Raw genomic sequence first — 13,568 nt, 5'->3', positions numbered from 1 at the left:
CGCGTTAATTACCGCCTCAAGTATGTAGTTGTTGTTCTGGGAAATGTGGGATTTGGCCAAGAGCGGCCAAGAGCACAGCCGGTGATCGGAATTGACCGCGATCGGTAATGACTCACAGAGATTACGAATTCCAGAGCCCATTCATTCTTTCGCTCACTCTCAATCAAAGCGACTCAATGTCAATGCACTCCAAGGCGGCACAATACGTATCTCAGACAGAAATACGTTTTAATCAACTTATCAAAAAGTGTCAGTCAAGTCGGCAATCAACATTTGCAATGTGTGTGGTCCCCACATCATCGTGCTATCCATACCCGAGCCCCCCTCCAAAAGTCGGGTCTTCAAGACCCCGCTAGCTGACTGACACCGAACTTAAGTGGCGCACAGCCACACACGGATGCCCAGATACAAAGATACTCAGATACTCAGATACTCGGATACTCGGACGCACAGAGATACTCGTTCTCACTGCGAGCCAGTTTTGAATGCAGCTATCTATGAGCTCGTGGTGGACACTCGTCAGCTGGCACTGGCTAAGGCTTCGAGCCATCAATCTTATTGACACTGTTTCTTTTGTTTTTACACATTTTTTTTTGTTGAGCATAGAGGAAAACCAAAAATAAAACCAAATCGGTGGCTATTTGCGAGTGCCCCCGAAGCAATTGAAGCAGTTTAACCGATCTCGATCTCGGCCAATTGAGTTTCCACGCACACCAAGTTTGCGTATCTTTTGAGGTTGAGTGAAGTCCAACGGAGTGCGATAATTTGTCGCTAATGGATGGACTCATAACACGATATCGGTTAGTGGATTTATTGGGGGACTAGGCAATATGAATATTAACCAAACATTTAACAATGGCAATACTATATCTTATCCATAGCATCCTCAATTAGAAAAGAATAATTGAAAATTCTGGTCTTTGCGAAATCGGTTTACTTTCCGTTGACCATTTCTTATTTAGCTGATTCATCAGCTTACCTACAAGCCTACTTTTGCAAATTTATTACATCGCAACAAAATTCCTACAAACTTTCCCCCCATCGCGCATAAATTCACTGGGAAATGCAATTTAATTACCCGAGATGAACTCGCGTCGGCCACCGGGGCAGTAATGATGACAAAAGCGATCATAAAGCTGCCTCCTGCGATCATCAGCATCGTCATTATCATCGATTGTCAGCGAGTCCGGAGTCGGATTCGCATTTGTTGTGATTGTCACAATTATTACGCACATAAATCGCAATGAAACCGGCAGCGGCCAACGGCAATCGGCGATCCCAGTCAACCGATGATGAGTGGATGTTGTGGCTGTGGCTGCTCGAAGATCGCGACGATCACGAGTCGGAGAATCGAGAATGGATAAATGGGGAATCTGGCGTACATCAGCCATTGGCAAGGCCGGCAAATTGAGTAGCTCCACTGTGTCCAACTGATCGCGGCTACTGGTTAACCTGATCGGATCTGCTCCCCAATCGAATCCCGTCGGCTTAGACTTGCCGATCAGATCGGCAAACAGATCATCATTGTACGCAACCATCGTTGCTCAGGATCAATGTAATTAGAGATGGGTGAATGATATGTAATGTATCGTTTTTGGCTATCGAATATAGTCATTTATTGTAAATAATGTAATCTTCACCACTAATCAGATGACTTTACAATAAATATCTCCTGAATATAAAACTGTTTTTAAGAAAATTCCTATTCAACCCATTGTAAATATATGTCTTAACCTTCAAAACTTGAAACTTACATCTGCTTTAATTTCCCGTACATCCGCTAATTGGTCCTTCCACTTCCTCCTGGCATTTCCATTCGTTTATCACATTCTCACGCACCCATCTCCCATCCGATCCCATGCCATCCCATCCCATCCTATCCCATCAGACATCGGACTGTCTGCTCGTGGTGCATTTCATTAAGGCTTGTTTCTAACTGCTTAATAAAATTTATTTGTATGCACTGGAACGACGTCGTCAGTCCGCTTGGCCAAAATGTGAGGCAGCAGCCTCGCTGGCTCCATCCGAAGCCCCAACTCCGGTCTCAGCTCCATCTGCAGCTCCATCTCCATCTGCAGAGTATCTTGCTGTTGGTCTGCGAGTACAGGACAAGCTTAAGCGTTGTTCGTGTTCGCTGTCAACTTGGGTGGTCCGAGAACTTGGCTCGCTGAACAACAACTTGGATGTGGATTGCGGACGCGGGCGACGGGGCCCCAAAGTGGCTTCCCCACTCCGGCCACTCCGTCGTTCGATCCTCCTTTCCCTTGCTGTGACTCAGCTGCAGAGTTGAGCCTCCACCGTATATAGATCAAAAGTTAGACAATAGCTGATCCCCAGTTGACATTGCCTTCCCCTCTTACAGCCCAGCCCCCTCTGGCGCCTTTGCGCTTTTTTGCCGAGGCTTCCTGGAACGATGCTAGAATCTCTCAATTATCCGCGGAGTAACTAACGAAACTGATTATTTACCCAACACTCGACGGCTGATGGCTGGGGCTGCTCCACTCCACTCGGCTCCATCGGTGAACCAGTTTTCTGTACGTGCGCTGCCTTTTGTTTTCCCACTAACACTCCAGAGTTGGCCAAAACTCTTTAGAGATGATAATGAAGCAGTAATTCCAATAAGTGTGACTATCCGATTTCTCTGCGGGCCCATCTCCAGCTCCATCTCATCATCGTCGTCGTCGTCATCATCACGAACAAGTAATTAAAGCGAAACAAGTAATAAACAAACAATAAGACGACGTCCAAGACGCCGACGCCAAACATATGTCTGAAATAAAGGGAAGCATCGGCGGCTCGCTGGGCATGCAAAGTATCTCTTTTGGATTGTTTCATTTTTTGTGTGTTTGGCTTTGGTTGGGGAAAAGTGAAACCCGGGGAACCCAACTCGCTTCCCAATTAAACTTGACAAATGCGGCTGACCACACACACGCACTTCGATGCCCCAACTTGGATATCTGTCGTGACTGACTGACATAAAATAATCAAAGCGATCCCTGCAGACATGTCAAGCGGTATGACATCCACATCAACATCTTCCCGGCCCTCCGAGAGCTGTCAAAGGAAGTCCCCAAAATTTCCCCACACGAAAAGCCCTTGGCACCAATCTCCAACGATCATCGGAGGCATAAACCCAGCTTGGGTGCGAGTTATGTGCTTCAATTAACACCAAAGGTCCAGCGATTATAGTGGGGAATGGGTTAAATGAGTGGCTTGGGGGAAAACTTACTTACAATTGATCGATGTTTAGTATAGCTATGTATTCAATTATAGTAAGGCCTTCCGCACTTTAGTCCTACTTTATAGCTCTAATAAGTTGGTTACTTCATAGTACAACTTACAATTTAATTTGAGTATATATAAAGGGTAATAATTAAACTTGTTGAGAAATCCTATACTTACTTAAGCCACTCCCCATTTTTCTCGTACCACACTTTGACTTCACTGTAATCCCCAGCTACTCCCTTAAACTTTCTAATCAATTAAATGATAAGTTCTAACAAGCGATCGTAACATGAAAATAGTGCCAGCTACCGAACTGAAAAATGAGTTCAATTAAGGCTGGCCGGCCGCAAATGGTTCTTGATCAGATCGGCGATCTATTGAAATATTCAAATCGTATATCGAGTAGGTAGACATGAGACCACAACTTGAATCGCTTGGGCTTATAAGCTCATTATTAGTGACAGAATACCGAAGTCGATTTCGAGTGTGAGCAATAAATAATCGATTAAGCAAAAGCAACAGTTCGTGTGTGTGTCGGCCGTCAAGCTTAATTAGATTGCGATAGAAGCCCAGAGTTCTCGATTTAAATTATCATTGTAGCCCAATATTTATATATATATACATATATACGCCACAGCCTGCAGTCATAATAATGGGGCTTATGGGGATTATTTGTTTGTTTGTTTTGGCTGATGCATATTTGGTTGCTAGTGATTGACTGATTGACTGCCTGCCCGAATGCCAAAAGGGAGACCCTGCCCCATTGCCGAACCTCCCACGTATCTCGAAATATTATTTGCCTGATGAATGAAGTCATTTGCTTGTAGAAAATATTTTGACAGCTGTAAATATCTCCACACCCCACGACGCGTCGCTGTTGCCTCGTTTTCAAATTAACACAAATGAAGTTATAAAAATGATTTTTATATGCCATGCCCAAGTTATACAATATGAAATCCCAAACCCAAATGCGGAAACTTGTCTTTTATTTCATTTCAATTCAACATTTTTGTTAGGTTTCGCCTTTGGTTTTTTTTTTTTTTTTGATCGTTTCGGCTTTTGCTTTTCGGCCAGCTTGGGTGGTCTTTTGGGCCTAAGCCCGTCGTTGAGTCTTGATTGTTGTGATCTTGAGGTTTGTGTTACATACGAAATTGAAATTTCTGAATTTTTAATATTTCTCTTTTGTCTTTTCGTTGGACGTTGTTGCTGTTCGACGGAGTTCAAGTCAAATGATAGATAAGCAGGTCGCAGTCTATTGAGTGTGAAATTGGGCGAACCTGAGAAGGTTGGGGCAAGTTGGATAACAGAGATTTAACACCCTAACTGTCAGGTGATTATAACTGTTCCTAGCTTGATTGGTAAAATTAAGTTAAATTAAATTAATTTATTATTCAGCTGATTATCTTATTGATCTTATTTAAATAAAGGGACATTGGGATGCAAAGATTACTGCAACTGCACTACGCGTAGTGACGAAGTGCGCCAAGAAAGTAATCTACTAATTGAAAACGGACTGTGATAATTCGAGCTTAATGATCAGACAAAATACCTAGTTGGCTTAGCAGAATAGCCATAAATGCAATAAAGTAAAAACTTTATATTTAGGGTTATATATCAATTTCAATCCTAAATGGTTCTAGCCAAAACATTTGCCCTGCCTAATATACCCCACTTCTTCGCTCTAGGTCAGGGTATACGAAAACAATTACAAAATGCCTGGCCGATGCCCAATTTGAGGCCATATTAACTGTTGAGCGGAAAATGCAACTGTCCGCAGCAGCAGCAGCAGTTTCAGTTCACATTAACCAAATGCGGTCAGCAGTCCAGTCACAGTTTAAACGACATTTTTCGCTGCTGCCGCTGTTATCGTGCCGCAGGTTTAAAAAAATACATATATATTTGTACATATATATGGCGGGGCAAGGGGCATGGGGTGATTGGGGCTGCGGGTCTGACAGTTTTATTACCAAGGCGCATGGCTGCTTTTCCAGTTGCGGCAGTTGCAGTTGCCAAAGCCTTAAAAGGCGCTACTAGTTGTTGTTGTAGTTGCTGTTACAGTTGTTGCCGCAGTTCGTTGTTGTTATTGTTATGTTGTTGTTGTGTGTTGCTTGTTGGTTGTGCGATAAGTTAACAGTTGAAATTAATTTTTGTCACTTCATAAATCGCCGCAGTTGATTGCCATTGCCTTTTCTACCTAACACCCATCCTACACGGCAGGAAAATGCGTCTTCAAACAAAAGTGCGTAAGTCAAACTTGTTTATAAATGATTTTATAATCACTTAAGCAACATAAGACAATACCATTTCCTAATTAGTTAGCATTTTTGACACATTTCATAAGGTTGTTCTTTGTACCCATCCCAAATACCATCTGTGATATGAACTTTGAATAAGTAATAAGATATCTCAGCTGGACCTATCCATTAACCAACTTTAGTTCTTTCCATGGCATAGCTCCTTCCTGGGATGGGATTGCTTTTGACCCACATAAGCCTCTCCGACGTAGCACCAAAAAGTGATTGAGTGAGCGCTTAAAGTGCGCTCGTTTAATAGTTTTCACCTATCTAACCACTCACTAGCCACGGATAGAGCTTTCTTAAAGTGTTTGCCAGGAATGCGGCTAGCACATAGGCCGGTAAGTATTTTCCTCAATGGCTCAATTTGGCGGCCAAAGGGAGTGGGAAAAGCGAACCCCAGTTCTCTTGAGGCTCTGGATATCGTGATTATCATATGACGTGACAGCCTCGCATATTTATGAATGCATTTGGGTCATAAACAACGGTGTTCTTGGTTCTGTTGTTGCGTTTCCAACGCAAATTGCGCACTTCAGACGTTAAATCGTTTTGGCTAAGGAACTTTACGTGCTCCTATCATTGATTGAGTTCTTTGATGGTTGCCAATAATAATTTCAGGCCATAATTCGGTATCAAATTGGCCCAATTGCATAATTTCAAAAATATAGGGCGTATAGTGCAGGTTTATGGATGGAAAAAACATTACCAAATTAAGTTTTAATTGAACGTTCTATGTGTCTACACAAATAATTCTGTTCATATGCAAAATCACTTCTGCGAACCCGGGGGCGCCACTTAAATTTAAATAGGAACAGTACTGACAAGCACCACGCGAAACGTTATTTAAGCTTAACTAACTAAATCGTTTTGATAGAAATGAAAGAGGTACTGCCACTTACTAAAGTGTCAGAAAAACACTCATACCATTTTGCTGATAAAAAACCGAATTGGACCTGCTCCTCCCAGCCCCTTCACCCCCTTTTGTTTAGAGCAATTTCCTAAGTAAATTTCCCATTTAGAACATGCAAAGGCAGCGCAGCCAAAGAAACTTTTCCAGCAATTTTCCAACGGCAAGAGCACGGAGATGAGAAAATCGGAGGCTTTTCTGGAAAGGGGGGGGGGGGGGGGTAATTGCAGGACGGTGTAATTGAAATTCGTTTGTTTATGTTGTCATTGTTGTTGTTTCTGTTTCTCTGGCTGCTCGGAAAGCGTCTTCTGCGCAAATTGAAAATTACTTAATGGTTCAGTGGCGATCGCTGTCGCTCCCGTTTTCCCGCTGGCCCCTTTCCCGCTTAATTTTCCCGCTTGTCGCTGTCTCGGCTACTGGTTAAATGAGCTCAAAGTGCCGGACAAATGCGAAAATTGCCTACCAACGGCAGGCAAAGGTCAGGATGGGGGTTCTTGGAAGGAAGAGGTGAGTATCTGCTCCCAACCGAGTGTTTCCATGCAGAAATGTCTATCTTGTAGAAGGAAACTAAAGAGTCAAGTAAAACCTAGGTCAGTAAAAACAGATGTGGGCGGAGTTGGGCACACAAATGTGTAATGAATAGGCAAACATATGACTGATCATTCACATTTTTTACCCACTATTTTGTAACTCAGTTTTAAGGGAGATACAGAAGTAAACTTTTTATCTGAAATAAGGCTATGTAACCCGTAATTAAATATAGTGGGTTTGCCATTTTTTAGCTGAGTTTTAATGATACACCTCAAAAAGGGAACTTTTTATATAAAGTTACTACGTTTTTGCCTAAGAGAGGCACAAAAAAGCGCACACTGTGTATATGGAACTGTAAGTTAATTATGGCCTATTCTACAAATGCGGTTTTTGTTTAAGATGAAGCAAAAAACATACCACATCTTTTTATCAGTGGATTGAGTACACATTTATTAATCCGTTAGAGCTAGCATAATTAATTGCTACATCAAAGCAGTAAATAGAGCCACTCCCTCTCAGGCTTATGCTCCAATAAAAATCGTAAAATATGGCCTGGCAATTATTGAGATTGATCGCAATCTTGTATCGATTATCAAATGCTTTTTGTGGTTTTAATACAATGCCATTAATCTGCATCGCAAATGGCGCACAAATAGACGGCACATATGCAGTCCGACAGCTTCCCATATGTTAGCCATATATCATATGGCCCACAAATGGCCGTTAAGTGCAATTAACTAATTTGTTGTCGAATGTACGTTTTTGGCAACTGTTTTAATCGCCTACGCGCACACGGAATACGTTGCATTAATTTGTCAAATTAACACCTTTGTTGTGGATTATAAAAACTTTGAATATTTTTCCCGACAACGGCAGCAGTAATTTTTCAAAAGCAACAAATTTATGACTTTTATTCGAGCTGGCATTTTAATTCGCCGATTTTGTAGCCGACTCGCTCAAATCTCACGCTAAATCATTGTTTGCCATAGCAGCTGCAGCCACAAGCCAACTCCATACATATAGCCCATATAGCGCATATAGCCACTCCGAAAACGATTCCGAATCGGAGGACCAGCGACGCCATCGCCTACAACATTCATTCAAATTATGGAACCGCACTGCGATCGAGATCTCGTTTTAGTCACGCTAAATTTATACAAAAAGTGCCTGGAAAAAAACCTAAAAATGAAACTGAGAAAATGAAAAAGCCACCACAACAATAAACACACCTTAAAACCCCGGTGCGAGTGAGACGGGCGACTGCAGAGCGAAAGAGACGGCCTGTGTGGGGAGGGGAGCAACCAAAATCGTTTCGAGTTAATTAGCGAGCGCGACAAAACCCACCCAAAAGCGTAGATTTATGCACTTGGTATTCGTTTTTTTGGGGATTCAGTAACGAGACTCCCCCAAAACTCTCTAAATAAATATGGGTTTGACATCTATCAGCGTAATGAGTAAATTGCCAAGGAATTATTCGGATCCGAGTTTATTTGGGCCAAGCTTCTAAGTTGGGTAATTGGGAATTAGGGGTTTTTTTTTTGATGGGTGAATTACAATTATTTACTGATATTTCAACGCAACTTTCTTCAAGCTGTGTATTTAGATCTATAAAACGTGTGGATAATTGGCTAAAACTGTCGTAAGTGCCTAAACAGCTGAGCAATCTTACAAATTGCATTCAATGATACTTAATAAAGCAATTAACTTTAACTCGTTAAAGATGAACTAACTCTCGTTATTATATGGCCATTTAAGGCTGATATTGTAATTGAATAATGCCATTGTCAACTACTCTGTTAAACACCACAGCCTAGTAAGGTCTTAAACGTTTTAATATTGTGCTAGAATATCAAGTATCTGTGATAAAAAGCATTTAATCTATTAAGTAAACCTTTGGCAATTCATTACCGATAATATCATAAACTAGCAGAGCAAGCTAATAAAGGTAAACACCTCAACCAAATAACTGCCATCAAGTGGCCTAAATCACTCTCCATTCGCCACTTGAACCACATGATCCATGGACTTACCCGAGATTCCTGGGGATTAGCCAAAAACTATCAAGGAATCCGAATTGCTTGTTCAAACAGCAATAAGCCACCCCATAAATGAGCTGCCCAGCATATGGGGTACTCCCACCCATTCGATTCCCCCCCAAATTTCAGCCATGAAATTATTAGGCAAACGATTACGAATTCCCTGCGGTGGCATAAACTAAATTCATGAGAGTGCCATGATTGCTGGGAGATTGTTTTGGGGTTGTTCTCGACGGGTTGGGGTGGTGCTGCACACACAAAAACACACACGAGGGGGTGGGGGGCAGCGGCATAATGAGCTTAAGTTATGTTACATAAGCCATAAGGACATGAAAACCACTCGAGCAGACACTTCACTTCGGGGTGAGTGTTCGCCTCCCTTTCGCTCGCACTCACTTCATTTCGGTGGTTGGCAAACTAATGAGCTGTGGGTTGCTGTGGTTTGGCTCCGTTCGCCGGCTCTTCTGTGGTGTCTGTCGCTTGTTTGCACAACCGCTTTATGAGCCACCACTCAACAGCTCGTCTCCTCGAGTGTGTTTGAGTTTGGAGAAAGAGTGAGTGACTAGCAGGGCACTGCTTTAGCATAAGATGTAAGAAAATGCAGGAAGTATCCATAAAAACATATGCAAGTAATTTCATGATGCCATACTGGAGGCATGGTGCTGGACCGTCGGTTGTTAAAAGCGATCTTAGAACATAAGGTTCTTTATAAGTCACACGACTAATTAGAAACCAATCGAATTATATACAAGTTGAAACTAAAAGCTTTCTTTCAAGCTTTAACTATCGGGTCATGTACATACGAAAATTAGTATTCAAAACACTAATTCGTAATTCTCTAAACTTTATTTTCATTGGCAAAGTTCATAGAAAGCACGTTAAACGTAGAAATATACAATATTATTTCATTATAATTTTATACTAATTTTTTGCTAGACAACTTACATAACTGAAGCACAATTTTTAAAGAGACATGGACTCACCTGAGCTGGGGCGATCGCTGTAGCGGGTGCAGTAGACCCACGCTGGCCAAACGATGGGAGTGCCGGAATCCTCGCCGGATTTACCAGATGCTCCTGTGGCACCCGCTCCTGCCGCCGGTGGTGGCGACTTGACCAGATCCACTGGTGCCCCCGAGGTGTTGGTGGTGCTGCTGCTGGTGGCGGTGCTATTGGAATCGTTGCTGTTGCTGCAGATATTCGCCAGCGAGCTGGAGAAGCTCAAGCTCGAATTGGCGGCGGCGTTACTTTGAGCCAGATTCAGAGGCTTTCCTGACTTTTTGGGCGCCTTGAGGGGAGATCTGTTGCCATTGGTAGTTCCAGAATTTTTACTGCTGCCAGTACTGCTGCCACTTACACTGCCACCGCCGATATTGCCACTTAAAGCACCAATCTTGGGCAATCTGGAACCGAAGTCCGCCTTCAGGATATTGTCTATGCTGAATTTGAGTGCCCTTTCGTGCAGATTCTCATTGTTATTCAGGTGATTCTGCATGTGATGATGGTGGTGGACTTGATCCCTTTGCAGTAGCAACTGCTGATGGGGATGCACCGCTCCACCGGGTCCCAGACCCAATGCCGTGGCCGTCAGCTGAGCCAGTGCATCCTGACCGCTGGGCACGGTGGCCACCGCCGCCGCCGCCATTGCCATTTGCAGCTGTTTTCCCGCCGCCGCTGCCGTGAGTGCGTTCACCCTGGCGGCGGCCATTAGATGCATCTGCTGCTTCATCAGCTCCTCGGCGTACAGCTGGGACTTCCGCAGGAACTCCTCCTGAAAGGTTCCAGTGGAGGGGGGCAGTTGCAGGAGATCTTCGGGTGAGAAGGGCGGACCTTCGCTGGGCGGCAAAACAGTGGTAGCGGTGCTGCTGAAAGCCGACGGTCGGTAGATTTGGCTGATCAAAAGCCTCTGCCTGGCCTGAGCTTGAGCGGATAGCGCCGCCTGTGCTGCCTCCGATTGCTCCTGACCCACACTCAAGACACTATTCTCACTGCAGCAGCTGGCTGGATCCTCCAGGTCCAGATCGTGCTCCTCCTCGGCCTCTTCATCCTCTATGTTCAGCTGCTCCTCGCACTCCGTCTGCTCGTCCTCCTCCTCCTCCCGCACCTGGGGCGAGTTGCCCGGCTGGACAAGCGGCAAGGGCAAGCAATCCGGATGCATTTTACCCACTTCCTGGCCACCTCCGCCCGCTCTCCTCTCCTGCGCGTGGTTCTCTGCCTCCTCCAAGGAAGGAATAGTCAGCTTGAGCGGGGGCGGTCGAGTGCTGGCCAAGGTGGACATCAGTTTGAGGGCTTAGGTCTTCAGCTCGAAAGTTCACGGGGACCAAAAGCCGACGGCATTTCAGGGCAGCCAGAAAGCATTAAAAACATTAACCACAGCCCAAAGATATCACTTCGATTGGCAAATACGCCGCGCTATCGTCTTCGATTGACAATTGGTTTTTGGGTTGGGTGATAAACTTGTCGATACCGACGTTAATCCGCTCGTCCGTTAAAAACGTAACGTGCGCTGTTACGAACCGCCGACCAACTGATTCTCTCGCGAACTGAATAGCAAAGCGAGACGGCTGCAGCTGAGAGCCGATTCAAAAAAGAGAACTCTCTCTCGCACACGCTCTCTCCCACTCTCCGTCCCGCTCTGGCTTTTCGAACATCCAATCAGCGGCTGTGGGGCGTGCCCTACTGTTGTCCCGCTCGCGCGCACGTTCTGCCGCCTGTCAGTTGAGGTTATGTTAAGTGTTTGTATATTTGTTAATTAAGTGCGTCGTCGCCGCAAAAAGAAAAAAGCGAAAAAGAAGGAAAATAGGGATAAGAACTCCACTCCATTTCCATCTGCGCCTTGTCGTTTTGATTATGCGCTGCAGCATTTAAGTCGTAAATCTCACTCTATGTAGGCTGCTCTCGCCCTCCTCCTCCTTCTTCATCACTTCACTCCCCCTTTCTTGCGCTCCTCTTTGCGGTCTGGCATCTGCAGTCCTTTTTTGCTGGCATCCTATCCGCCGTCCAGCATTATATACCCACACACATATGGAGTGTGTGCCTGTTTATATACAACACATGCCACAGCTTCCCCGTCTCCTTCACTCCTTCGCTTCCTTTTACTTATTGTTCTTGTTGCTCCGATACAACGAACATTTTTGCGCTTTTTGATGTCATTGTTGTTGTTAGCTGCGCTTTATAAATCACCACCACAATTTTTGTTGCCCCAACATCTGCCGTGATTTCATAATTGCTTTTGATGCTTTTTTGTCGCCGTTTTATTGTTTGTTGTCGTTTTGCCTTCACACATCCCATCGGACAACATTGATGATAGTTCTGCGTAAATGAATACCAATACGCGTGCAATTGCATACGCTTAATCATGGGCGTAGATTCAATAGCACAGGGGGGTAATGGTCAGTTTGCTGGGTTTCTACTTAACACTATCCGGCGTTTCGAGGCCTCTGTAGTAATGCCAAAATAATTGTAATTTATATTTGGTCCTACAGGCCAATCAATCTGATATTAATACAAAAATCAAACTTTGATTTCCATGATGATTGCCATTACTTACATGAGACATTATTGGAATTTAAGTCACATCGTCTAATAAGGCAATTAGCCTCCATTCCTGACCAATTTGAGTAACCCCTTCTCCCGGCAGTGAAAATTTGACATACGTATGCTTGGGCTTGTCTAATTGGCAAAACATATTGCATTGTTGCAGTGCTTTGTGCTCATAAATCTGTATTTAGCTTTCCTTTCAAGTATTTGTGACATTTTTTGTGTGTGTCATGTGTGGGGTGAAAACGGGTTTGCCTTGTTTGAAGTGAGGTTGTGCAGGGCATGCCGATCACTCTTTTAATTAAATCAGAAAACTTTGTTGTAGTCCACGAAAAGATGTCTAGGAATGGCTGCATTCATTTGCATTATCTTGCCGCGGACCTCTTTAGTGACACAGCCGAAATCGGTTAATGGATCATATTTCATATCTGAAATCGACTATCAAAGTTGCACCTTTTCCCCGTTATCGCCGACAGATTGGTCATAAAATATCGGAATTCCAGCGATCTTTTTATCGCTGCTGTTGAACCCATAAAGCCCGAATCATGGAGTTTTTCGGCCTGTCCGCGCTTTATTATCGCTTCGAATCGTATCGGTGGAACCACGCCCCAAAATGCAAAGCAATCCAAGCCAGTTTAATAACTTTGTTGCACCATTACAAAGAAGCCAGTGCCAGATGCCGACACTGCGATAGTATAAGCACCGACAAACGAATTAATCAGGCTTAATTTCCAGCCCTCGACAAAAGAAACAATTATACGCAGTGTGATTAGGGAATGGAATGGAGTACAATAAAATAGTTGCATACAGTCGAGCTTCTGTCACTTAACCCTTACCATTTATTTGCCTAAAGACTCGAACATTACCTCATACTGATCATTACCATTGTTTGCGTGACTTACAGCTATCGTAGCTCCAAATTTTAATGTGCTAAATGGCTGTTTGAGTTACAGAAGTTTGACTGTGGTAACCCAAGACCACGAATTATGAATAAAATTAAACGCAATTGCTCAAAATGTCTGAAAAGCCAACTGAT

At 43.8% G+C, this 13,568-nt stretch overlaps 1 protein-coding gene across 1 annotated transcript in view; it reads right to left on the bottom strand.

The window, feature by feature from the left end:
* LOC117136525 (homeobox protein invected) overlaps positions 1-11,549 on the bottom strand; it is a 31,472-nt gene extending 19,923 nt beyond the window's left edge. The window contains exon 1 of the mRNA XM_033297470.1: positions 9,977-11,549. Coding sequence (XP_033153361.1) covers positions 9,977-11,270 — 1,294 coding nt within the window. The 5' untranslated portion in view covers positions 11,271-11,549. The remainder of the gene's footprint in view (positions 1-9,976) is intronic.
* Between the last annotated feature and the right edge of the window lie 2,019 nt (positions 11,550-13,568).

The sequence above is a fragment of the Drosophila mauritiana genome, chromosome 2R (genome assembly GCF_004382145.1).
Source record: "Drosophila mauritiana strain mau12 chromosome 2R, ASM438214v1, whole genome shotgun sequence".
NCBI classification, from domain to species: domain Eukaryota; kingdom Metazoa; phylum Arthropoda; class Insecta; order Diptera; family Drosophilidae; genus Drosophila; species Drosophila mauritiana.
The sequence above is the reverse complement of the archived record's forward strand: the minus strand, read 5'-3'. Positions and strand labels throughout refer to the sequence as shown.